At 32.5% G+C, this 26,508-nt stretch overlaps 1 protein-coding gene and 1 long non-coding RNA gene across 2 annotated transcripts in view; both read left to right on the top strand.

Moving 5' to 3' along the window:
- The window catches only part of LOC143199680 (uncharacterized), a 769,697-nt gene that overhangs the window by 718,716 nt on the left and 24,473 nt on the right, over positions 1–26,508 (top strand). The gene's annotated exons all lie outside the window — the stretch shown is intronic.
- Positions 10,071–11,277, top strand: LOC143200077 (centromere protein S). Its single transcript, XM_076410345.1, has 4 exons — positions 10,071–10,209; positions 10,702–10,859; positions 10,940–11,006; positions 11,083–11,277. Exons 1-4 carry the CDS (start codon positions 10,195–10,197, stop codon positions 11,185–11,187), a joined length of 345 nt encoding a protein of 114 aa, XP_076266460.1. The 5' UTR covers positions 10,071–10,194; the 3' UTR covers positions 11,188–11,277.

The raw sequence follows: 26,508 nt of genomic DNA on the forward strand, positions 1-26,508 counted from the left end.
ACATTGCACAGAGCTTTCTCATACTCAAATATTCTATTGATGATGATATGTACACGTTCAGTTGATATCTTTAGAGTGTCTGCTATTTCATTCAGTTTCAATTTACTGTCATTCAAGATCATTTTATGGATTTTTTAAATGTTTTCGCCGGTAACAAAGTTTTTTGGGCGTCCACTGCGTTCACCGTCTTCGGTTCTCATTTCACCACGTCTAAACTTAATATACCAATCCTTGATGGTTGATTTTCCTTTGGGCAATGTCCGGAAAAACGGAATCAAGCCAAGTTTTTCCTTCAACTGTATTTTTTCCCTTCAAAAAGCAATATTCTATCAACACGCGACATTCCTTTTTTTTCATTCATTTTTTCATCCATTTTTTTCACAATAATTTTTGCTTCACTCAAAATGCTTTAATTCACAGACTAATGATCAGACAGCTGTTAAATGTATACACGCATCTTTTGAGGGTTAGGGCTAACTAAAAAAATATGGATTTAATTCTAATAGCGCCATCTATGTGCCAAGCCAGGGACATTTGACTGGACATTGACTATTATTTTGTGTTTCTTTTCATTTTTCGCTATAGTTTCGTGAATATCTTTTTTCCGAGATGATTTATATTGTTATTCTCTGTATGATGTCCAACCCATTATGATTATCTATTATGTTGACATACCATCATCTCCAATTTTCCGTCTCTGTTATATATAGATACAATATGAAACATAGTCATCTAGTTTATTCTAAGCTATTTCCACATTTCCCAGAAACTTAGCTACAAATTATATAATATCCAAACCTCCTTTTTTTTGTTCATACTTGCTTGAAAGTAACATTCGTATTTCAAATTATGAATATAACATCCTAATAATAGGAATATAAAACTATGAACCGAAAATCCCTTTTTTTAGTTTAGGTTCTCACAAATACTTAAAAGAATCACCAACTCTAAGCAAAGCCTTTAAAAACTTTGTAAATAGTTTTTGTTCATCTAAGAGTAGTGAGATAGCCTTTGAATCTCCGTACACTTTTCAGTTTATTCTTGCTATTTTCACATTTCCAAAAAAATTAGCTACAAATTGTATATTATCCAAACCTCCTTTTCTTTTTTGTTCATACTTTCTTGAAAGTATGAACCAACTTTAAGCAAAGCCTTTAAAAACTTTGTAAATAGTTTTTGTTCATCCAAGAGTAGTGAGATAGTCTTTGAATCTCCGTACACTTTTAAGTCAGGTATAGTTAATCTTCTGTGAAATTATACTAAGATCCTAACATAGAAGAGAAGTTTCCTTTACATGGACTGAATGAACAACAAATATTGAAGAATACGTTTTTAAAAAAATTGTAACAATACACATTTTAACTTTATTTTGATAATGGTTTATTAAAATATAAGAAAGTGGTATTTGAAATGACGTAGGGATCATTAAAATTATGATAACATTTTTTCATTGTTGTTCCATGTTATGAATACTGGTAAGTTCCTTTAATGCATTTCTAACCAATTATGTATTCGTTTATTCATAGAAATTGTTTCTGAACTCAGAGAGAAAACCAAACACATTAATTGATGTTATGTTAAAAGCACATGTTGAGGCTCTCCAGGCTAAACAGAGCAAAACCATTTGATCTAGTTTAGTGAACTTGTTACTAAAACTCAGTGCACATTAAAAACAATTATATAGATGTTTAACCTAAACAGTCTATCGTAAAATAAGTACTTTGTAAATTTTAAAACCTTAACAAAATATGATACAATAAATAATGTATTAGTGTAATTTACGAGATTGCTATAATAAATAATAATCAAAAATATTTATACGTGATACGGTACATTTTTTTGAAAATTAGAGAAGTTGTTTAATTAAAGGCACTACAATTTTTAATCATATCGCGACATTAGATGTGTTGTTAAAAAAGATGATTTTGCTTTTAAAATTTTGATTTTAAATACTAAATTTAAAGCCTTGCTTAACCCTTCATATCCAGACATCATTCCTTCCGACTACCACTTAAACAAAGAAGAAAGTAAAAATTGGTAAGATTCTTGGATTTCGTCAAGAAATATTCAACGCTGAATTTGAATGTTGCTTAAAAGATAAGAAAAAGTGGATTGGATGATGCGATGTAAGCAAAATCAAATCATTTTTGGCATCAATCAAAAAAGCAAATCATTTTTGGATTTATTTGATGAAAATTTATTGTCGAAACCTTTTTGTTATTCTATATTCCCAATACACCGAAAACAATTGAATGTATTATATTAAAAAAAAACGTGTATCTCAAATAAAGCTAAAAGAAAAACATTCAGATATAAAGAAACGTGTTCATATAAGCGTGTAATTCGTGTGGCATCCAACCGATCCATGCTACCTGACTCTAACCGTGTAGGTAGCCCTTGAAACTCAAGAAAAAGTTGCCGCTGTCCTTTCTCTGTAATTAGCTCACTTTTATTTTCGACTCTCGGACGATTTCGTTTTCGGATCGAGCATCCCGTGACGCCAGCCCCAAAGAAAGGGATGGCGTATGATGATGATTCGACCTACCCTTTGATCTTTTCGGTCAGCCCTTAAATTATTCGCCGGCTTTCTAATTAGGACGATTTTTCCACGACTACTTCGATTCCAAATTGGACGTCGAAGCTTTTCGAGCGTTTGAATGTTTTGTTTGAAAAAGGATTCTTTGTTAAAGGGGTTCACTGCTGGGGCCTTTATTATACTTCAAATTGAATTAATTGTTCTCTGCCCATAGTGTTGCCACGACTGAAATTCATAATACTTGAGATAAAGTCATTGGTTTTTTTCTGTTTTTTTTTGTTGTCAATTACATAGGTCCGAAACCAAAAAGTTCTTTAAACATTTTTGTAACATGTATGCGCTGGAAACGCAGATAATATGGAAAAATCCAGAATGTCAGAATTTACGATATTCTTTTCGGTAGGATATTTTTCACAGATCCATTAAAACGGAGCCTTAGAGCAGTTCTTTCCTGTATGCCGTTCCGTACACCTTAAAGAAACCTATAAGAACTTGGAATTGGTTCTTCGCAAATATTTTTTTTATTAATTACATCTTACATTGGATATGAATAAAACAATCTTAATTTACATATTAATTTATTACTGCTGTTAGTAGTTGTACTTGCTTTAATACGCAAGCAAGGCGAATACGGGATCAGTACGTTTTTCCCAAATTAAAAACAAACTAAACTACTTAAGCTATAGTTAAGATTATAAACTAAACAAGTTCGTGTGGTTTGATTCGCTTCAATTTCTGATTTCTTGCGTATTGTCCAGTATCTGTATCGCTTCCAAGTTGTCGTGATTTGCCAATCTTATTTCGTATTTTCAACCGAAATCTTGGATACCTTCGTATATTCATTTGATTTCGATGTCATCGTGCAGCTTTTCGTTGGTTGCGCAACGGTAGGCGTTGGTAATTAATCGTAGAGCTTTGTTTTGGCCGCGGTGGATTACTAGATGGTGTGATGTTTTGGTTCAACCACATATTTGCATCTCACATGTCCAAAGTGACTTTATGATTGACTGAAATGAAAATATGTAAACCATGGTTGGCAGGTATGCGGTTGTTTTAAAATATCGTGCATATTGCTCGGACTACAAGCTGGATTTATCAAGTTCACTTGCTTGTTGTGTCCCTGGGATAGCAGAAATCGATAAAATCACGGGACCAAAAAGAGTTAGTCGCCCAGGAAACTTAAATTTGGGGAAAAGAATGTCAACAAAAATCTCTTCTTTCAGTTTACCTTTGATAAATAAGGAGCTTTCTGGAAAGGTATTTAAAACAATCACCATTTTTAAACAAAGCGTTGCAAGAGGAAAGTTTTGTAAAATGCCTTTTATCTGCTCTCATATGAATATAAGTTTTAAACCACCAGCCACCATTCAATCATGCGCTATGATTTTAACATATGAATTGAACAAGCAAGAGGTAGTTCGATATCTATCCACTATATAATACATATATACATGTTAAGATCTATAGTCGGTAGAACAGCCCGTAGTCACTGAGGGTCAAATCTGGACCGTATGGTATAAAATAATTCGAAGAACTATTAGTAATTTAATTGACTATTCATACACGTTAACACAGTGAATCGTCTTTAAATTAACATTAAATGCTAGGTTTCCATACAATTTTCACATACGAGTTTTAAATATTAGAACTATTAGTTTATATTTAGAAGAAGAGGTGGCGACATAAAAATGTTCGCTCACATTTTGTAAAATCCTTGAAATATTTGAGTATCTATGTTGAGACATGCAAACGCATTTCACTTGCTTTTTGTGTATATGGGATAGCAGAGACCGGACAAATTACTGAACTAAAAAGAGAAAAAAAAAAGAACCCAAGAAATATGGGTACCGCCTAATAGAATTATTTTACCACTGCACTGTACTGCACATTGTTAGGTTTGATGAAGCAATTTATAAAATCACTTCCGAAGATGGAAATTAGTTTCATAATTTCCGGGCCTGTGTTCTTGTCGGGCCAGATATTAGACGCCTTATAACTCAACCAGAATTCATTACAATCATGACGGATCCCTCACAAAGATAGGTGGATATTTTTAAGGCGGCCATAGAGAAATATTTATGCAATTATAAAGACCCTAACAACAAACGAATCCTTTAGATTGCCTAATGAGTCCAAAAGTACATGAGTTCTCTCCTCGGGTACTTTTCGGCCTTCAGAAGCAAAGGTGAAGGAAGGTGTTCTTGCCGGACAATATATTAGACGCCTTATAACTGACTCACATTTCATTACAATCATGACGGATACTCACAAAGATATGTGGAGTGCTTTTAAATAGCAGGTTTATTGGAAAGTTTTTATGAAACACAACATAAGTAAAATGCTTTATTTTAATGGAAATAGAAAAGACATAAAAAGTGTTTATTTAATGTTTTTAATCATTTAACAACATCTCGAGAAATTCAACATGAAAGAATGTAACGCCGATGGAAATTAATATTAACATCAGTGGAGAAATAATTTAAATGTATATATTAAACATTTGATAAACCAACGGAAAGCTGAAAAAAAGAATTCTTGAAAACCCAAAAGGTGCCAAAAGACCATGGACTAATGTAAGTTGATAGTGGACTTGAAGGAAGTTAGAAGTTAAAGTTAGAAGGAAGGAAGTTAGAAGACTAGAAGCCTGGGGTTGTGACCAATTGGTATGATATTTAGGGTAAATGATGTGGCTCGGTGAATGGAGGTAAAACGAAATGAAACAGTGGTATTTACATTATGTGACCATTATTTATTATTTATTGAAAAATACAATTAGATAAAACGGATGGTAGCGGTGTTACCTGGAGGCGAGGCTTGGGCAGTCGATGGTGGCACGTCTAAACCAAACGACGGTCGAGCACTGAATGAATCGAAATATTCCTTCAATAACATTCCAGATAAACGTCTCGGGGTTGCCGCCAGCTATTCGTTATCGGGTTCTAGTTGGCGCTGCTGACACCCCGCCCGTATTCTATATCTGGGATTATATTTCTGGGTATTTTGTAGACCGTCATTCCACGTAAAATTTGACATGCCTCAGGGCCGCTACAGATACATCAGTGATACCAAAAGACCATGGACTAATATAAGGCGCTACTGGACTTGAAGGGGCAAGTTATGAAGACTGGGGTGGTGACCAATTGGTATGATACATCAGTGATACCAAAAGACCATGGACTAATATAAGGCGCTACTTGACTTGAAGTAGTAAGTTATGAAGACTGGGGTGGTGACCAACTAGAAAATGTTTTAATTGATTCATTCCACTTCATAAAGGCAACCCAATGACATGGAATAAATTCATTAGAAGGCAAATGCATATACGTGGATTTGGCAGCCCAAGAACAAACTAAATGATTGGCATTAAAAGTGGAAGAGTGTGTGTGAAAACGATTTTTAAGAGCGTTCAAAGAGGTGAATTATGTTTAAAGAAGAAAATTAATTGTTACATTTGTTAACCACATAATTGTGCAGACTTATTCTATTAAATCATTAATTAAAATTAAATTCTCAGCATGTAGAAATAGAATACTTCTGTTCTGGCAACTTAATTTGTAATTTTTGTTTATAATGTTAATTAGGTTAGTTGTTAGATTTTTAGTTTAGTTTAGACATTTAAATTGAGATGGAGTATTAACTACATGATTTATGTCGATACAAGCGCCAATGTATAAAAGGAGAAGAATGACTAGTAAAGGGTGCTTTAATTTGTAACGAGGTTGTTTTTCTTTTGTTCGAAAGCCATTAGTTATTCATTATTAATTCCGTCCCATCCCGAATCATAACTGATTCGTAACATATAGAGTTATAACTACGCAAGTGCTGCTGTCTCTCTGTTGAATCTATTATTGAGCTTGTTCCATTTGATCTTATAATGCTTTGCATTTTGCGATAAAACAGAGACAACATTTCTGCAATAAAGATCACAATAATGGTATCATCATAGATCTTTGTCAGAAAAAACTACAAAACTGATACAAACAACATATAACACACACATATGGAAGGTTTATATGTATAATACATACATAATATACTAAGGCAACATTGCTAATTTTAGAGGTTTCTAACGTGATGTCATAAATTAACCTATTTTTTTAGGCTTATTTAGCAATTAGCAAAAACGCTGCCTAACCCTACGAGTTAGATCAAATTAATGTACTACAGTATTGTACACCATAAAAAGGTCTACAAAAAAGTCCGCGATGTATTGTACACCATAAAAAGGTCTACAAAAAAGTCCGCGATGGTATATGTTTATCTTTTAGGGATAACCCACATTAACCATTTTTATTGTTTACTTTTTACGTGAGAAAATGGCTTATTTACGAAGCTATTTTAAGCAATACGGCATTAATCCTTATCGAATTAAGTACCTTAAATACAGTGTGCAATTAATATAGATCAATATGGTTCCTTACAGCATGTAAATTAAACAAATATTTTCGGAAATATTACAAGTTTAAAATTTGCGTTTAAAAATGTGTAATGTGATAAAAATTGTATGAATTTAGATATTCCAAAGATAGCAGGAAATCTTCATAGTAAGTATAGGGGAAGAGGAATTGTTTTACTCCAAATTTAATGCGTGCAGGCCAAGGGCTGTAATGAATGAACCAAAAATACTGGATCGATTTTAATCATGTTTTCATTGAGTGACATAGGCATATATATTTTATGCCCGTGCAAAGTTTTCACTGACTTGTGACACGGTGCATTGTCTTGGTGAAGCAGCACTTTCTTTTTCTTTAAATGCGGCCGTTTCTCAGATATTTCGTCCTTCAAACGGCCAATAACGCTATTTAATAGTCGCTGTTGATGGTCATTCCTTTTTCAAGGTAGTCAATGAAAATTCTTCCATGCGCCTCACAAAATACAGACGCCATAACCTTGCCAGCCGACTGTTGCGTTTTCCCACGTTTTGGAGCGGGTTCATCGTGTGCAGTCTACTCGGATGACTGTCGATTGGATTTCGGAGTGAAATGATGGAGCCATGTTTCATCCATCGTCACATATCGATGCAAAAACTCAGGTTTATTACGCTTGATCATCACACTGCTTCGAATCATCAACTCGTCGTGATTTTTGGTCAAAAGTGAGCTCGCGCGGCACCCACTTTGCACAGAGCTTTCTCATACTCAAATATGCGTTTATGATATGATGAACACGTTCAATTGATATCTTTAGAATGTCTGCTATTTCATTAAATTTCAATTTACGGTCATTCAAAATCATTTTTTGGATTTTTTAAATGTTTTCGTCGGTAACAACCCCTTTTGGGCGTCCATTGCGTTCACCGTCTTTGGTGCCCATTTCACTACGTCTAAACTTAGCACAGAAATCTTTGACGGTTGATTTTCCTGGGGCAGTGTCTGGAAACTCGGCATCAAGCCAAGTTTTTGCTACAACTGTATTTTTTCCCTTTAAAAAGCAATATTTTATCAACACGCGAAATTCCTTTTTATCAAAATTTGTTTCACTCTAAATGCTATGATTCACAAACTAATCCGACAACTGTCAAATTTATACACGCATCTTTTGAGGGTTAGGGCGAACTAAAAAACATATGGATTTAATTCTGATAGCGCCATCTATGTGTTAGGCCAGGAACTTTTCAAATGACTTATTATATATTATATATTATATATTATATATTATATATTATATATTATATATTATATATTATATATTATATATTATATATTATATATTATATATTATATATTATATATTATATATTATATATTATATATTATATATTATATATTATATATTATATATTATATATTATATATTATATATTATATATTATATATTATATATTATATATTATATATTATATATTATATATTATATATTATATATTATATATTATATTATGCTTTATTATTTTACTTAGGTTGCAACACTTAATATGCGAAACATTAAGAACCATTAATTACTTATTTTCATTATTAGACAAACAAATGCAACTTGGCCGATTTAGCTTACATCTTCAGCACTCTCACATTTGCTCTAACTGATCCCGTTGAGATTTACAGCAGGTGATCCATCGGTGGTCAGTACTTTGGTATTTTCTACATTCAGTTGCAAGTCATTTGGCTTTACAGTGCAAACTATATTATGAAGAATCCTAGGAGCCTTAATATCTGTATCAGCTAATTTTGCGTACAAGGAGCGTGTTGAAGAAATAGTTAATTTATTTATGCGTTATTATAGTCGTTTCATTTTTAACCCAACGTTAGTACAATGTGAAGTATGAACTGAAGAATTTCAAAAAGCAATCTTATTATGTAGACCAGTTACTATTGTAAGCTGGATTAGTTCTAATAACGTTCCTTCTTTCTATAAACTCCTATATATTTAATTTGAGATTAGAGTTTTATTTTTTTATCTGATTATTAGGTTTTAATATATTTTTGGATTGTAATTATTGATTTATTTTAGAAGCTAATAGGTTTTCTGACACCTTCTGCGTCTCTCCTCTCAGACAACACTAACGAACCTGCCCGCTCCGAATCGATGCAGTTGAAAAACAATTGACACTCTTCAACTGAAACAGAACACTTCAGCGGAAAGACACACAGAAAGCGGAACGGATCCAGATCAAAGCCACGTGGATTGAACCGTCCCGTAATTGTTAATTAAGGGGCTGAAACATGATTTTTTGTTTCAGTGGCGGGTATTTGTGATATTGTTTTTACATAATTTATCTTGCCGCTTTTTCGTCTAAAGGTTAGGCAACCAGCCATTCATAATTCGTTCGAATCTCTGTGGTATAAAAAGCTAATAAACAGTCAATTCCAAGTCAATTTGCATATATTAGAGATAACAAAGTTAAATCAGATTGCATTGATTTCGGGATGGTATGGGGTAACCAAAGCGAAAAATGAACTCTCGAAGTCGCTAACCCTGATGATGTTCCCCCTAACTCAATTGTTGTTTCAATTTGTAGCTTCCCTCCTGTATTTTTACCATACTCTTTCAGAGAGAAACGTTGCGCTTTATTTATTTTATATATTTTTAACTGTTGCTTCGATCAGATCCCAGAAATAATATGTTTAGCATGGACAGAAATATATGTAAAATATCCCACAGGATCCTTTTTTATCCGCTCGTGTACAAACCCCAAAATCACACCCCCAATTGAACTCCATTACCTCCCAATTTCCCCCATTTGAATGACACGCCTTAGGGGGATGTGTTCAATGCCATTACACTTCTATTAAGGGTGCGTTAGGGCCTGCAAGTGCCTATTTGCAAGTTATTTAGTTATAAGTGACGTTTTATTTGATTTCCCCATCTCTTTCCCTGAGATCCCTATCATTTCTGACCAGTTTTTAATATATTTGTGATTTTATATTATATATTTATTTGTTATAGCATTTTTAAGAAGAATACAATATTGTTAATGTGTTATTTTGCTACTCATAAAACGTTTTAAAAATTTAAGGAAAATGTACAAAATCTGGCAACAGACTATGAAACCATCAAAGATTCAATTCGCGCCATCTATTGAGTTTATCTATTGACAAACACTTTTAAATACAGTTGTCTCTCCCTATTCTAACCTATAATTTGTTTTCCGTTGGTTATTGATTTTAGTGTTATAATATAGAAAAATATTATTTAAACAGTAGTGTTTAATATAAAATAAGATGACCACAGAACAGGTATGTGTCTAAAAGTAAATCCATAAAAGTTTTTAATTTAGTTGTGTACCTTACTAATATTAACTTAAACCTGCAGAGGTGCCCAATGGTAATAAAAGGAAACGAAAAGCCATTACTAGTTCAAGTTGAATTGAATTGTAAATAGTTTAATGTTTTTTAAATCATTGTGATCTAGCGAAGAAATATTTTTCTGTAAAAATCTGCTTATATTCTATTGTATTTTACTTAATGTACTCTTTGTAGTATGTCTAAAAATAATAATAAATATTATTTATTTAAATGTATAAATTAATAATGTTAATAAGCAAAACATTACATTAGTATTTCATTTTAAATATTGACAATATTGTCATTCTTTCCTAAAATTAATTTTGGTTTTTATAAATTCACAAATTTTTTCATTTAGTTTGTCGCTTTCTCCTTAGATGTCACTAATGTATCTATTTAATTTGAACTTTTTTGGAGGGTTTCTTATTTAATTTAATGTTTCAGAAAGTGCGTCAAGTAATTTTAAATACAACGAAGACAATCTGTAACGAAACTGCGGAGAATTTAGCTTTAAAATTCGATCCCGATGCTTTGGATCTTATAGCTGAAATGGTTTATAGACAGATGGGGATATATGCTGAAGATCTGGAAGCCTTCCAGAAGTATTATAGCATACTATATATTCATATTATGATATTTTTTTGGTAGTTAAGTAGTGTTGTTATTTTTCTTTCAATTTCAGACACGCAAAAAGAACTCAAGTTACAACGGATGATGTTAAATTGTTAGTTCGAAGAAATGCTTCATTAGTGAGTTTACTACTAACTTTTACTAACTTTTTACTAATTGGCTAGGCGATTTTTAACTTTTCTACTTTTTTTTTAGAAGAAACACATTAATGCTAAGGCACAATTTATTATGGAAAATAAACCTGTAGAGGTGTCTAATGCTAATAAAAGGAAACGAAAAGCCACTACTAGTACAAGTTGAGTTAAGTTGTAAACAGTGTAACGTTTCTAGGATTGAATTTTTTTATGATTGTAAGTATTATGATTGAATAAAGAAATGTATTTCTGTAAACCTCTACTTTTATTTTCTCTTACTTTTATTCTACTATTATCTTTTATTTAATCAATGAATTCTTTTAAATAATTAAATTGCTAGAATCAAGCAAGAAAAAATTCGGTCAATGTAATTCCTTGTTTTTTTCAATTATTTTCATGTAAATGTATCTCCTTTGTCAGGCTGAAGAAGACAACGATAAATAAAGTGATCTGGCTTGGTTGGTCTCGAAGTTTGAGCTGAAACCTATTCATCGCCGTCTCAGCCTGATTTAATAAACAATTCGGTTCCTTTGTGCCCGTGAACTATATCTCAATTATGCGGAATCGTACAAACGAAATTTAAAGTTTCGTCGGTGGCTCTTTAGCATAATATTCCGTCCGGGCCGATTGCTAATCCGCGCTCTCGACGCGCAAGTACCTCCCTGCTTTTCGGCCCCTTCTAAATGGAGAGCCCCATTGGCGTGGACAAACTTATTATAATTGTACAGCTTTATTATTGATATTAAAATTTTTAATTCAATAGTTATTTAAGTTTTTGTCCTAATAGGCAAAATATATTTATATATTTACATTTTAAGTTCTTTCAAAGAAATATTGTGTTATATGTTATAATGGGAAGGAATCCTTGCTAGGGTGAATTTGAAACTCGAAAGAGAGTGAGAACGAAGGATGCTTAGAGGTCTCAAAAATAATTCCTCTGCATATGGTTTGATTCACATCAAGTTTTTGGATAGAATTTTATCTTGTATCTGTATTCATATAATAGTAGCTGTCCAGTGACCAGTTTTTATCCAATATAATATTCACCAATAAAGTTTTCAATCAAATTATAAATAGTCTTGTTAACCTTTATATTGGTTCCAAGTTATAATATTTAAATTATTTTAAAAATCTATTGATCCATGGAAATTGGAAACTTTATTAGGATATATATATATATATATATATATATATATATATATATATATATATATATATATATATATAGCTCGCCGGAGAAGGTCGAGATAATTTGGAGTTAGAGCACGACGGGGAACCGTCGGCTGTGATAGAATAAGGCCACGAAGAGACGAAGAGTGGAGAAATATCTCGAGTAAACCTCGAATATAAAATCGTGAACTTGGAGGACGTCTATTTCTATATGAATTTGATTGTTCCTGACGAACCAGGGGGCATTGATTATTCTCCTGAGAATTTTGTTTTGAAAGACTTGAAGACGTTCCACCTGGCTAGGTGAGACGTATTTTAGACAGACACTGGAGCCGTATAGAACGACTGATCGAACCAGCGGATTATAGAGCGAGGAAGCCTGCTGGCCCGGTTGATAAGCGGGAACAGCAAATTGACAATACCTTGACCTTTATGGAGGGCCTTTTGAATGTGGGATTTCCACCTAAATTTGCGATCGAAGACAAGACCGAGATAGGTGGCTTCTTCTGACCATGGGATTTCGGCGTTCTCGATTTTAAGACGCGAAATGCTCGGTGCAAAACGCTTCTTGTGGAAGAAGATGGCCTGGGTTTTCTGTGGGTTGACCTGCAACCTCCAGAAATGTAACCACTGGACCGTCTCATCGAATTGTTTTTGGAGTCTGCTTCGGATATGCGGTGCTACTCTTGAAGAAGCGAAGTAAGCAGTGTCGCCTGCGTAAAAAGCTGCATCAACTTGTGGTCTCCTAGGGATATCTGAAAGAATTCAGGAAAAGTTTGACTCTATTAGATTATGGCTTAGTTGACCCACTCATCAAGTGTTCAGTAAGAGTGCCGACAATGTTTCAAGTATTACCTTCTTCTATATTATCTTTCTCGTCAGTAAACTTAACCAATGTTATTGTTTAATTACATTTAGTTACATCAGCAGGGCGCATGATTTTTACCATCTCTTTGTTTTCACTTTGCAGTGATTGTATCTGATTTGAGACAATTATCGATCATCAGCATCTTTTTTGAATTCAACTCTTAAGCTGCAAATTCCAATTAATGAGCCAACTTTATATTTGTGAAATATTAATCAAATTTACAAATAAAATAGCACGTCATGGCTTTATAAGCTCGTTAATCTAATGTGTTTTATTTGCAAACGTTTATTTTTTTTTCGTTGATTGATTGAACTTTGCAAACCAAAAAATAAAGGCTCTTCGTCTTAGAGCTGGCCTATTTATAGATATATAAATTAATTTATTTGCCTTTGTTTACAGTTTAATGTTAATAATGAAAAATAATGAACCAAAGGATTCATAAATATAATTTTGCAAAGCACTTCAGACGATATAAGAGTTGCAAGAATAGTTGCGATCGCCGCCCCTGCTTCCTGGACTAACCCCTTCATCATTTCGAAAGACGTAATTATAATATTTCCCTAATAAGCAAGACAGAGACAGAAGTGACTCACGCAAAAGTAAATTATACATTGAAAAGGCTTTAATATAATGAATTCATTCATATGCATGAACCGAACAGAATGCCTGGCGCGGTAATATTTGGCCTCGGCCTGTAATGAAATGAATTTATGCAAGGCTGTAATGCCGGGATGTTTAGCATACAGCCCTTGCCGAAACATCGAACAGTGTGTCGCCGAGGAGGAGGAGGAGGAGGGGACGGAAGGGTACGCGCGAAGGGAGATGAGCTGGAGGCTCTGCGGCGGGACGGAAGGGGCGCGGGTGCCCCCGCGGACATCCTCGCGACTCTACGTGAGGTCTTCCGGTACTGGGTATTAATTGAAACGATGAAACTGGACGGGTAAACTTGTCGACTTAATTGGATGCTGCAGACAGTTTTGAAATCGACACCATTTTCTTATAGTTTTAATACTTCATGTGTTATAACATATATTGCTACTTCTGTGTTCGTATATAATTAAATAATGGGATAGAATTCCAAAACTTTCTATTGGGATCGTTTGACGACGTTTCGGCAGATTCGCATCCACCATCTTCAGGTTTATTTTTATTGTAATTCTCCTTATACAGATAGAACTTGCTTCATGGCGTTCCAAAGAGAGTATAAGTTTTGTTTAGTTCTTTGTTGTTGGCCGTGATGGTTTATTGTAGTTGATTCATTTTATTTAGTTCGCGATAATCTCTTCTGTATATATGATCTATACTTTTTTTTTCCTTGTATTTTCATAAAGTCTTTTTTACGAAATATTTTCCATATATTGTGCTGGTGAAGTAGAATTTTTTTCCTATTTTGTGTCATGCCAGTGTCTTTATTGACTTTACAATTCTATTTTTATTTTTGAGATTGCTAGAATTGCACTAAATTTTCTGTCTACGTCGAACTTTCCTCCTGAAAATTCTACTTATATTGTATTACTTATATCCATTTTATATGTGGTAAGCATGATTATTTCTAATGATCTTTCTTGGGTTCTCTTTATTTATGGATAAACTATTATCTTCATTCTTAATTATTAACAATATTAATCTTCTCGCTTCTTCTAAGCATTGTCCTCTTGATCTAACAATGATAATAGCGTCTTCAGAAATTATTGAAGTTGCTCCGTGATGAATGAAGTGAATGAAGTAGCGGCCAGTATGGGTTGCTTGGAAATATACTCGGAATCTGTTCTACCACTTGACAAGAGAAATATATCGGTTGTAATGAACATTCAAGATTATGAAGAAACTAACAATCCTAAATGATCCTGTAAAAAATTATTAAAAAATGTATTTGATATAATAAAGCCAAATTATCTAACCTTCCTAATAATAGGTAATATTTTATACATTATTGTTTAATGAGACTTTAACATTATTTATGAAGAATAATGCTTTTCGTGTGAATTACGCTTTTAGATTAGAATTAAATTACCTTCGCCATTTTGTCATCAATAATACCTATTTCTAGTGTTAATTAGAGGAATCTCAAATAAATTACGTAATTATGAAGACCGATTGCATTATCATCAAAACAGATTAGATAAACGGTATGGTAATGTTTGTTGGAAACGTGATACATTTTCCCATTTCAAATTTTCTAACATTGTATATTGGCTTTTAAAAACACTAACTGTATATCATATAAGACTAACAATTTGATAGAGATTGATTGCTTTTTAATTCTCTTTATTTGTTCGATTCCTTTGATATAAATATCAGTTGTGTCCAAAAATATTGTCAAGTTTGCCGAAACGTTGTTTGAGCCTATTTTTTGACAGATTAAACAATAAACATATTTACAAACAAACATCTTTTTAATTTGCTTAGCATTGCGACTTTTTAATTGTTTCTCTATTTATAGCGTAAAAATAGTAATTTGTATTTATATTCATTTCTTGGATTCAGAACAATCCACTAAATTGCACTTGAATTGCAACAACGATATAAGAGTTGAAGAACGGATACACTCAATCTAGTCTTCATTGTGGTCTTTTAAGCTGAGTACACAAATAGTTTTCCTATGTTAGGTAGTTAGTTTCCTTTGACTTTCACACCTTTCACTTAGTGCTACTTTTTTTAAATACATGATTTATATCGATACAACAGCCAGTGTAGAAAAGAGGAAGAATGAGTAGGGGGCGTTGTGATTTGTATCGAGGCTGTTCAAAATTGTATAAAAGATTAGAGATGTAAATAAAGTTTCGCTTTTGTTTCAAGGCCATAAATGGTGTTATTAATTCCGTCTCGTCCGGAATCATAAGTGATTCGTAACAGGTTACGGGCCCAGTTCTCTCAATCTAAGAAAGATATAGTGAAGTGGGAAAAAACAATTATCGCAAGCTAAACAACTAGCGTGGTATCGTATGTATAATTATATACCTTCAAAGAAACAGGATTAAAAACAGGGACAAGGAGGTGTTATCTATGTGGCGGTGAAGAATACATACGACCGAATTGTCCGAAAAGAAATCAAAAGGAATACTACTATCGTGGAAGAGGATACTCAAAAAGAGGCAGAGGGAAAGAAACATTACCAAAACTCAAGAACAGGCAGAGCAAATACTGCAAAAGAAGTACAGCTCTATGCAGCATATTTGAGCAACGAAGTGACTGAAATAATATAATTTATATTGGATTCAGGAGCGAGTAATCATTTTGTTGAGAGTTTATTAGAAAAACTCATCGTTGAGGTCACGACATTGCAAAACTACGTGTTAAAATAAAAATTTAGAAACATTATAACCAACAGAATCATCAGTAGGATAAAACAGAAATGTTGTAATCAATGGAGAAAAGTTTAGTAACTCAGCTCTGTATAATTTATCAGTGAAGCATTAGAAAATTAGAAACAGGGGGCCCGACAGAATTACAGGACTAGTGAATCACTAGTAAACTAGAAACAGGGACCTGACAGAGTGACAGATATGATAAAAAAGCAATTGAAACCATTGGAGAAGAGTTTTTAATTTGCAAGGACCAGAGTACTGAAAACTAGAAACATGAAGTCCAATAGAGTTACAGGTAGGATAAAAAAAGGCATTGAAACCAATAGAGAAGAGTTTAGTTGCAAAGTATTAGAATTTTAATATAATTATCAATTCAACAAAACAGGAAAATATAGTAAATGATGTTGGAATCGTATTTTTAAATGGAATAATGGACGAAACATCTATATCAGAAAATCAGATAATTTAATCGCCGTAACAGGATACCAACAATTAAATCAAGTATTGTTCGGGTAAAATCCAAGTAAAAAATTCATCAAAATTCTGGCACATAAGATTTAGTGATGAATAAGTTACAGTTGGAGATATCAAATTATGACTATTGTTTATTTACAAAGGTAGTAAATATTCGGTACTGTTCAATGGTGATGCATTAATAAAAGGACACGAAGAGCAAACTGTGGACTTAATGGTAAGTCTTAAAGAAAGTATAAACATAGAAAGTTTTCTTTAAATGAAGATAGAAAAGACAAAAGGTGTTGTAACGTTTTATTATAACTGCTCGAGGAAATTTGGAAGATAACAACACCGATTGAAATTAATTTTAACATCAGCATAAGTGGAGAAAAAATTTAAAATGTACCATATGGAAGATTAAAATGCAGTCTTATATAGTATTCGTTAGTTATGAGATCATATCTAAACAGACCAATGTGATACACCAATGGAAGTCAAGTTTAATATTGATTATAGCGAAGAAATAATCAAAGATGTTCTGTTTAGAAGTGATTTAGATAGACCAACAAAAGGAGTATCGAAAGTTGCAAAACAGAGTAGTATGATACCTCAGTGGTACGAAGGATCAAGGACTAATGTAAGGTGATAGTGGACTTGAAGGAACAAATTATGCAGACTGGGGTGGTGGCCAATTAGTATGATACCTCAGTGATACCAAAAGGCCATGGACTAAAGTAAGGTGATAATCGACATGAAGGAGCAAATTATGAAGACTGTGGTGGTAACAAACTAGGGAAAGTTTTAATGGATTCATACCATTTTATAAAGGCAACTCATTGGCATGGAATAAATTCCTTCGAAGGCTATTACATATGTATGTTTGGCAGCACAAGAACAAACTAAATAATTGATATTAAATGTGGACACTGTTTTGGCGGCTATTTCTATGATTGTTCAAAGTTTTTTTAAGAGTCTTCAAAGAGAGAATAATGTCTAAAGAAGAAAATTGATTGTTACGTTTGTTTATCACATACTTGTGCTGACTTAATGAATTAAATCATCAATTAAAATTAAATGCTCACCATGTAGAAATAGAATAGTTCTAACTTAAAACAAATTTGAATGTAAAATGTAATAGTTTTATTCTGGCAATTTAAATTTATTTTTGTAATCTTTGTTTATAATGTTAGTCAGGTTAAGTTGCTAGATACATTTAAAGTAAGATGGGGTGTTAGATATACGATTTATATCGATACAAGAGCCAGTGTAGAAAAGAAGAAGAAACATTAGTAGGGGGCGTTGTAATCAGGCCAATTGAAAAGTCCCCGTCCTGATAAACATAGATGGCGCTACTAGAATTAAATCCATATGTTTTTTGGTTAGCCCTTATCCTCAAAAGATGCATGTATAAATTTGATAGCTGTCGGATCATTAGTTTGTGAATTGTAGCATTATGAGTGAAGCAACTTTTATAAATAAAAAAGAATATCGAGTGTTAATAAAATGTTGCTTTTTGATAGGAAAAAATACAGTTCAAGCAAAAACTTGGCTTGATGCCGAGTTTCCGCACACTGCCCCAGGAAAATCAACCATCAAGGATTGGTATGTTAGGTTTAGACTTGATAAAATAAGCACCAAAGTTTGTGAACGCAGTGAACACCCAAAAGAGGTTGTTACCGACGAAAACATTTAACAAATCCACAAAATGATTTTGAATGACCGTAAATTGAAATTGAATGAAATACTGCTATTTCATATTCACATTGTCACATATCGACACGCGAAATTCCTTTTTATCAAATTTTTTTCACAATAACAAATGTTGCTTCACTCAAAATGCTATAATTCACAAACTAATGATCCGATAGCTGTCAAACACGCACCTTTTGAGGGTTGGGGCTAACCAAAAAACATATAGATTTAATTCTAGTAGCGCTACTAGAATTAAATCTACTATGTCTATCAGGCCGGGGATTTTTTAATTGACCTGTTAGACGTCGAGAACCCCAAATCCAGCAATATCAACGATTAACGAAGCCATCAATATGAGAATAGTTGCCGATCACCTTACCGCACTAATGACGGTAAATTCAAATCTTCGGTAAATGTTGAGACACCCTTTATAACCAATCACCTAAAAAGACCGCCGTAGAAAAAAGTTCGATCTAGTTCCACCGAACCGTACTGTGACTCTATCGATGTTTAATTAAAAAGTCCGAATTCGTTTCGTCTGCAAAAATAAAGAACATTAAAATAATTTTTTGCACGATGAAAAATTCAAAACAATACATGTTAATTTTTAATTGAAACTGTATATCAAAATAGAAATATGCTTAAATTTATTTATAATTAAATTTTTTCGTTGATGACGCAGTAGGCAGGATTTTTTCCCCGACAACCGGACAACAGCAACGGGGAAAAAAAACGTGGGGTACGGGGGTCGGGTCGCGGACGCAGAGACGGGGCGGCGAGGGGCAGCGAGGGGGGCATTAAATTTACATTTTCAACGCACACATACAAAAATAAAAATAAATTTTATCGAGATTAAAAAACATTCGTTTTATTTTTTTTATCTCGTGTCCATCCATTCCCGTTAATTTTAAATAAAATAGCATTATTCCGATAAAAAAATTGCTATTTTTCAAAGCCGTCGCCCGACTTTAGTGCGGCCTGATCGAAGTTTTATTGGATGCGTTGTTTCCATCATTTCAATTTTAAAACGTATTCCTTTGGGTTTTTTTTTGTTTTATTTTAGAATCCCTTTTTAGGAAGTTTGAAGATACTGCTTCACGTGAATTCCAAACTGCGGCTCCCAACAGAAAATCTACTCACGATCGAAAAAACAACTTACAGGCTCTGACAGATGTTAGCATTTATTCATAAAATAAAGACGCATACCATAGAATGCGATCTATCTTATCGCCTGTGCAATAAAACATGGAATTCACGTCATCTGAATTGATGACGTCAAAACGTCGCAATGTTGTCGCGTAAACTGTGAGTTTTAGCTTCTAATCTAAATTCTAAAATTCTAATCTAAATAAAATAATTAAACAAAAATACTGTTATCAAATATAATAGTTTCGGTTATAATAGTTTTTGTAGCTTAGGGTTGTGTTTTATTATATTTACAATCAACTGTTCAATGCCATCTAAGAGTTAGAGTTTTAGGCGCGTTTTTTATGCAGTGGTCCATCACCAACAATTGTATACCAAGTAATATATTTTACTTCTATTAGAGAGCATATTTACCTTTTATGCTTAGTTCTTGTTTCCTTCGTTACAGTGTTTCCTTATTAAGTTATTTTGATATTTCTGTGTTTCTCTGTAGTTTATTCTGTTACTACCTCTATACATCTTTCTTGATATAACTAGATTTAATTACTCTCTTCATAAATTCTATTCAAATGCTCATGTATACTTTTAAAAATTACACACATTTGTACACATTCATCTTTTATACTCTACAATAAGATTTCCTACATTTATCATATATTAATCATATTTACCTTTTATATTAATCATATTTACCTTTAGTTGTTTTCACTCTCATAACCCTGTCTTGGAAATTGTCAGCATTGAATCATAAAAACATATTCAGAAAGTTTCTTTCAAGTGAATAGCTAAGCTATTAATTTCCAATCCATCCAACTAACTATATCTAATTTGTTCACGATTCCATCATTGTTAATTTATTGCTCAATATGTCTGATCGAGCTGATCCAAACCGAAGGTATATATATATATATATATATATATATATATATATATATATATATATATATATATATGAATTATTATTAAGTGGTATGACTAATAAGACCATAATAATTGTTATTCCAACGTTTACTTTTTCAATCAACTTTTGTTGTCTTAACATTATTTTTATTATCATCTTGCCATGAGCGACTGTTGGGTAAATGGTCCCATTCTGCAATATATATGTCTCATCTAAATACACAAACTGTAACAATAAATCTTCCTTGGTTTTATTATATGCTTTTAAAAATTGTATTCTTTTGAAAGCAATGTCTGGAAGTTCAATTAGGCTTCTTCGATACTTTTCAGACCAATTGTTTCCTCTGAAATTATTGTATTAAATTATGTTGATATTGAAAAAAACTACTCACTGCATTTATAAATTTCATATATTTTATCTCTGATAGAGCTAACATCAAGCTGATCTTGATTCATTACCCGCTTCCTATGAGGACGGTTTCTGTTTGGTGAGTTCAAGAATATATTTTTAATTTTTTGAGATATTACAGTGACTGTCTCCATACTAATATAAAGTGCAGCTACAACATGGTAAAAATAATTTCAGTAGAAATCGCAGCAAATTAATATTTGACAGTAAACATTCTTGCATCCCTAACGAATTTTACTGGCAAGGGGGCATTATCTCGCCGTATATCGTTAGTATTCGAAGTAACTCATTAAAGACACAATCTGTTCTATCTGGCTTCGGCATTTTCAATCAGAGTAATAATAAGCAGCGATTTTAATTTTAAGGCAAGCAAAGCGTTAAGAAAACGCTAGTTTATAACCTCTAGTTATCAGAATTAATATTTTGTAGAACATTGCAGATATTTGATAAGCGAACGATTTTTGAAAACTGTATCAGACAGCATTCTATCTCATTTTAAATAGAATAAAATAAGAAGGAAAATATAGTCTGACTCTAAAACGAATTTACAATTTGCGGCAGGCAATTCATTAAGCATATTAATGATGTGAGTTCGCTGTTATTTTAAATAGACTATGTATAAATTTGTAACCAAATTTGGCCCGTCTTAACCACTAGAGGGCGTTTACTAGTTTTAGATAATGTTTACCCGGCTGATTAACATACAATAATCTAGTTCTGGAGAATTCTGTCATGGGCACAAAGCTTTGATTTTACGTTTCCAGTTTTTGCAAGTTATACGTACATTTGAAGAATATAATATAACTGGAATAAGTTACCTTGAATTCACAAATTATATTAATATTTCTGTTGAGGCTCAAGTTAAAATTTTCCTATAATAAAAAAAATTAATACGAAGAAACTTTTATAGACATCTTTCATTTCCATTTTCAACACATAAACATTACAATAACAAACCAATTTTATAGTTCTTAAGTTATCTGCCTTTATATATATATATATATATATATATATATATATATATATATATATATATATATATATTATATATATATATATATATATATATATATATATATATATATATATATATATATATATATATGTGCTGGGCGATACTCGTATACTAGACTATATGTAATTAAATTTATTTAAATTATAAATAGACCCTGTCTTTTGTAGGGTTTCACTATCTCCTATCAACTTATAACATAACATCAACTTGTCCTTAGATTATACTTTGTTATTTAATGCTAGTTATAAAATTACTGTAATTCATTAAGTATATATATAACATATAATAATATTATTTTATTGTTATGTATATAAATAATAGTGATAATATACGATAATACAACATATAGAAGTTTTGAAATTAATTAATTGAAAACAAGAATGTACCTTGCAATTAATATGCCTTTCTTGAGTAAAACATAAAGAAATCTTGAATTATTGAATATTTATTATCTATTTGTATCATATATATTTATCAACCACTTTTCAAATTTCTCATAATAACATATACGTTGGAAGAATGTTGGATGAATGTTTTTCCTTTGATGCTGTACATGAATCAAAAAGATTTTTGGTATTATGTAAACTTATATATATATATATATATATATATATATATATATATATATATATATATATATACTTATACTATTTATATATAATATATATTATTATGATTTGAAACTTTGCCCAGTCCATTTAACTCTGTAAACTTCATTCAAAGGTCGCAAACAATTATAATATATGGACAAATATCAATATATCAATAGGACTATTAAATAATTTAACTAAATAAATTTTGCTTTAGTATTTTTTATATTCTGTATTGATCTTTTATATGTATATAATATTGTTCTATACTCAATTAATATTACACTTTTCTATTCTCTGTTAAGTTTCCCATGAATGATAAATATTTGATAGTTCAGTGTTCTCAATGATTCACTCAAGAGGAATTGAATAAAGTTCTCAAAGCTTTAATATATGGACCATATAACGTGGGATTAATAATCCTCTGAGACAGTACATTCTTTTTACTTATTACGTAGACCTAAACCTAAACTAAAATCTCACCGTTATGGGAAGAGTTGCTGTTTCCTTTTTCCATATATTTTAAAGTCTCAGTCAATCATTCACAATTATAATTACAAACATAAAGTACATTCATGCCCAGGATTTGAACCCGCGACTATCGCAATAGTAGGAGGGCCGTCCTGTCGCCTTGACCACTGCGCCAATGAAGCTGGCTGCTGCTTCTTGATATTAGATGGTATTTACGTGAGTTATAATGTTAATGACACCCCATCCGCTGTATTCTCTAGACCTTATTCCTTCTGATTTTTACTTGTTTCGACTATGAGTCGTGACCTGTTTGAGCTGCGTTTCACTTTTTATGAAGTTACCTCAAAAGATATATCGATCTTTCGAAATTGAATTTATAGATTTCTTGAAAGATGGGAGGGAAAGTCGGTGGATAATACTTTAAATAAAATAGATACAATAAAATAATACGATGGAAAATACATTAATCAAAATATGTTTCATAATTTTCTACAATTTCGTCGATCCAATCAGTTTCGTTGATCCTTTTCCGCACTTTTGAAACATTGAAATTTTTTTGGCCATTCCGATCTAAGCAAGTTGTAATTAAAAGGCGCTATGTCTGGTGAGTACGCTGAGTGCATCAGAACTTCCCACTAGAGCTGAAACAGTGTATCCTTCACAACTCTTGCAACATGTGGCCGAGCGATATCACCAAAGATGATGAGTATGTATATCTTACTCGCTATTACTGGTATATTTTGCGACAATACAATGTTAAATCTGCGCAATTATCGTCGGTAGATAGCTGTAGTAACAGTTTCATTCTATTTTAGCAGCTCGTAATACAACACACGTTGCAGATTATGCTTTATGACCATGAATAATTCTGCTTTGGTATCGATGTGGATCCCTTTCTTAGAGTGACCCATGACTGTCTGCGCTTGGGATTGTTGTAGTAGAGTCGCCTTTTCATTTATACAATAGCGGCACCTGCTAAACAAAGTAAGGTGTTCTGCAATTTTTGCAAAAAACTTACCTATATTATATAAATTAAGTCCATCCTACGTTCTTCTCTTTTCGCAAATTTGGTAATCACTGTCATTAAAATTGTCTATTTCGGAGATAAACTGTTTTTCAACAGATAGCATGGAAAGAGTTGTTAAATGATCTTCGGCCATTTAATTTCTGAGAATTTTTTGATACACTTTAGTGCTGAGAAACACCTTTCGGCCTCTGATGTTGTCATGGGAGTTATTACCACGATTTTTAATAATTGTCTAATCCCCTTCAACGTGTCTCCTAGATTGTTAGCTATTAAACATTTTAGAAAAGGTAGTGCATCATTTAATGTTATGCAATGATTTTTTGAATAAATAAATGACAGTTCCGTTTGAAATCGTTCTTCATCAAGCGTGGGATAAAAGGAATATACGGAAGTTAGTTTATCCTCAGGAAATTTACCTCAATAGTCTCCAAAGTATTCTGAAATGAAAAGTGATGAAATTACTAGATACTCTTGAAATCTATCTTTTGTACAATTTATTATAACATCACACCCCTGTAAAGTAGACATTCGGTGAATTTACTGTTGCCTGAACGGTCACGTTTATTTTCTGGTGACTCATGACTTATTATATCTAATGCTTCACCAATGATGTCATCAATACTATTTTGAACTTGCATAATACTGCGTTCAAAATTATCGATAGCGTTTCCTATTCCAGTAGGGTCGATTTTTCTTGCTTGCGGTTGTTTAAAAAGTATATCTGCGTGGGGCATCATATGATGGAAAAAAGTTAGCCAAAAATTGAAGATTGGATCATTCAATGTGCAGAAAATAGAGGCTGCTGCGCTACAGACTGTGTTTTTGGATAATTCATACACTCAATAATATACTTTCTGCTTTTGTACATAATATTAATAGTCCGTATATCAAAGTTCCAACAGGTTGAAGCGCCTTGAGGTATGCTTCTGTTCACAATTTTATTCAACACATCTACTTGTTGAGATGAATTATTAAAAAAGCTAGGAATGTTTTGTAGATTGCCAAAAAATATACGTACTTGCTTATTTGTGGAAGCAGCTTTAGACATAATCAAATCTTGGCCACTCATCACTGCTGCTCCATCACAGCTTTGTGCGATCAGTTTGTTGCGTGAATTCTGAATTCAATGATCTATAACGCTTAAAATTAGCCCACTAAGTGTTTCTGCATCACATTTTTCAGGAATTAAGTAGTTCTAAAACGCTCAACTGGCTAACCATCGCGAAAATATCTAAAAATAACTACCAGTTGAGATTCTGCGGTAACATCAGATGTTTCGTCCGCCATGATCGCCCATAATGAAGAATTATTAATTTCCTCAAATATTTATTGATGACAAACTTAAAATATACACTGTAACAGATCGTTCTGTATTTCATTGGAGTTGCGTTTAAATACTAAAGCATTCTTTTGGTGCCCACTTAGAGTTGCATCTAGTTCAGCCGAAAAAATTATCTTATTAAGCCCACGAAATATTCTCGGATACTGAAAAGTATCGTTCTCATCTTGTTCCCAAAGAGCCAATACAAAAGCTCCACAAAATTTAATGCAAAATATAATTTTTGATAAAACATACTTATTCTTTGACACATTTTCATTATGTCTCTGTATATTTATCCAATACGCAGAATCTAATTGAGTCATAATATTAGTTGACCCTAGTAATGTAAATTCCATAAAATTAAGTGTTTTAAATCGGTAACCCCTATATCCAAGGTCTATCCAAGGTTTATCGCTACCAAAAAGTAAACAAGGACAACAATACAACGCATTATTTTTGATACATCCATAAATCCATTAATATTTTAAATAAATATCTGTATTAAATTTACGTGTGTAACTTTTCCCTCTACTTGCACCAGATTTCTCAATAATAATATCTGGTATTTCTCAATAATAATCCTTTAAATACCAACTTTTCTTCGTAAGAATATTTAAAAAATTTCTACACGTTAATTAAATTAAAGACTGCCGGCTTGGTTGGCACACTGGTAAAGGCGACAGGACGTTCGAATGTTGCTGGGTAAATTTATGTTTGTGATTGTTTAATATTTGTGATTGTTTCAGTCACGCCAGTAACAAGGCAGGGTAAGTCTTCTGGGATGATTTCTAAGTTGGTCACTCGCCAGTCGGTAAGCTTAATGCCGAGGACCGTGGTTCGGTGCCCACGTTAAACTGTAGGTCCAGTCCAAATAAGCCCTCGTAGGTTAAAAAGGAGCCTTTAAAATATTAAAAAAAAAATTTTTTTAAAAACCAAACTGGCCGAAAGTCGTTTAAAAAACCATATAACATATAGCATGCGGGCCATACGGCGTTGGACTAAATGCAGCGAAATCTATACCGAGCGGGTGTTTGAAGGAGCTCGCAGAGCCCGTTCGTGAGGCCCAGGTAAATAATAGCGATCGCAATTGCATGAGTCGGTAGCTTACCGACGG

This window comes from Rhynchophorus ferrugineus, unplaced genomic scaffold (assembly GCF_030347505.1).
Source record: "Rhynchophorus ferrugineus isolate W39M unplaced genomic scaffold, kcgeb_rfMv2 rfM7, whole genome shotgun sequence".
NCBI lineage: Eukaryota > Metazoa > Arthropoda > Insecta > Coleoptera > Curculionidae > Rhynchophorus > Rhynchophorus ferrugineus.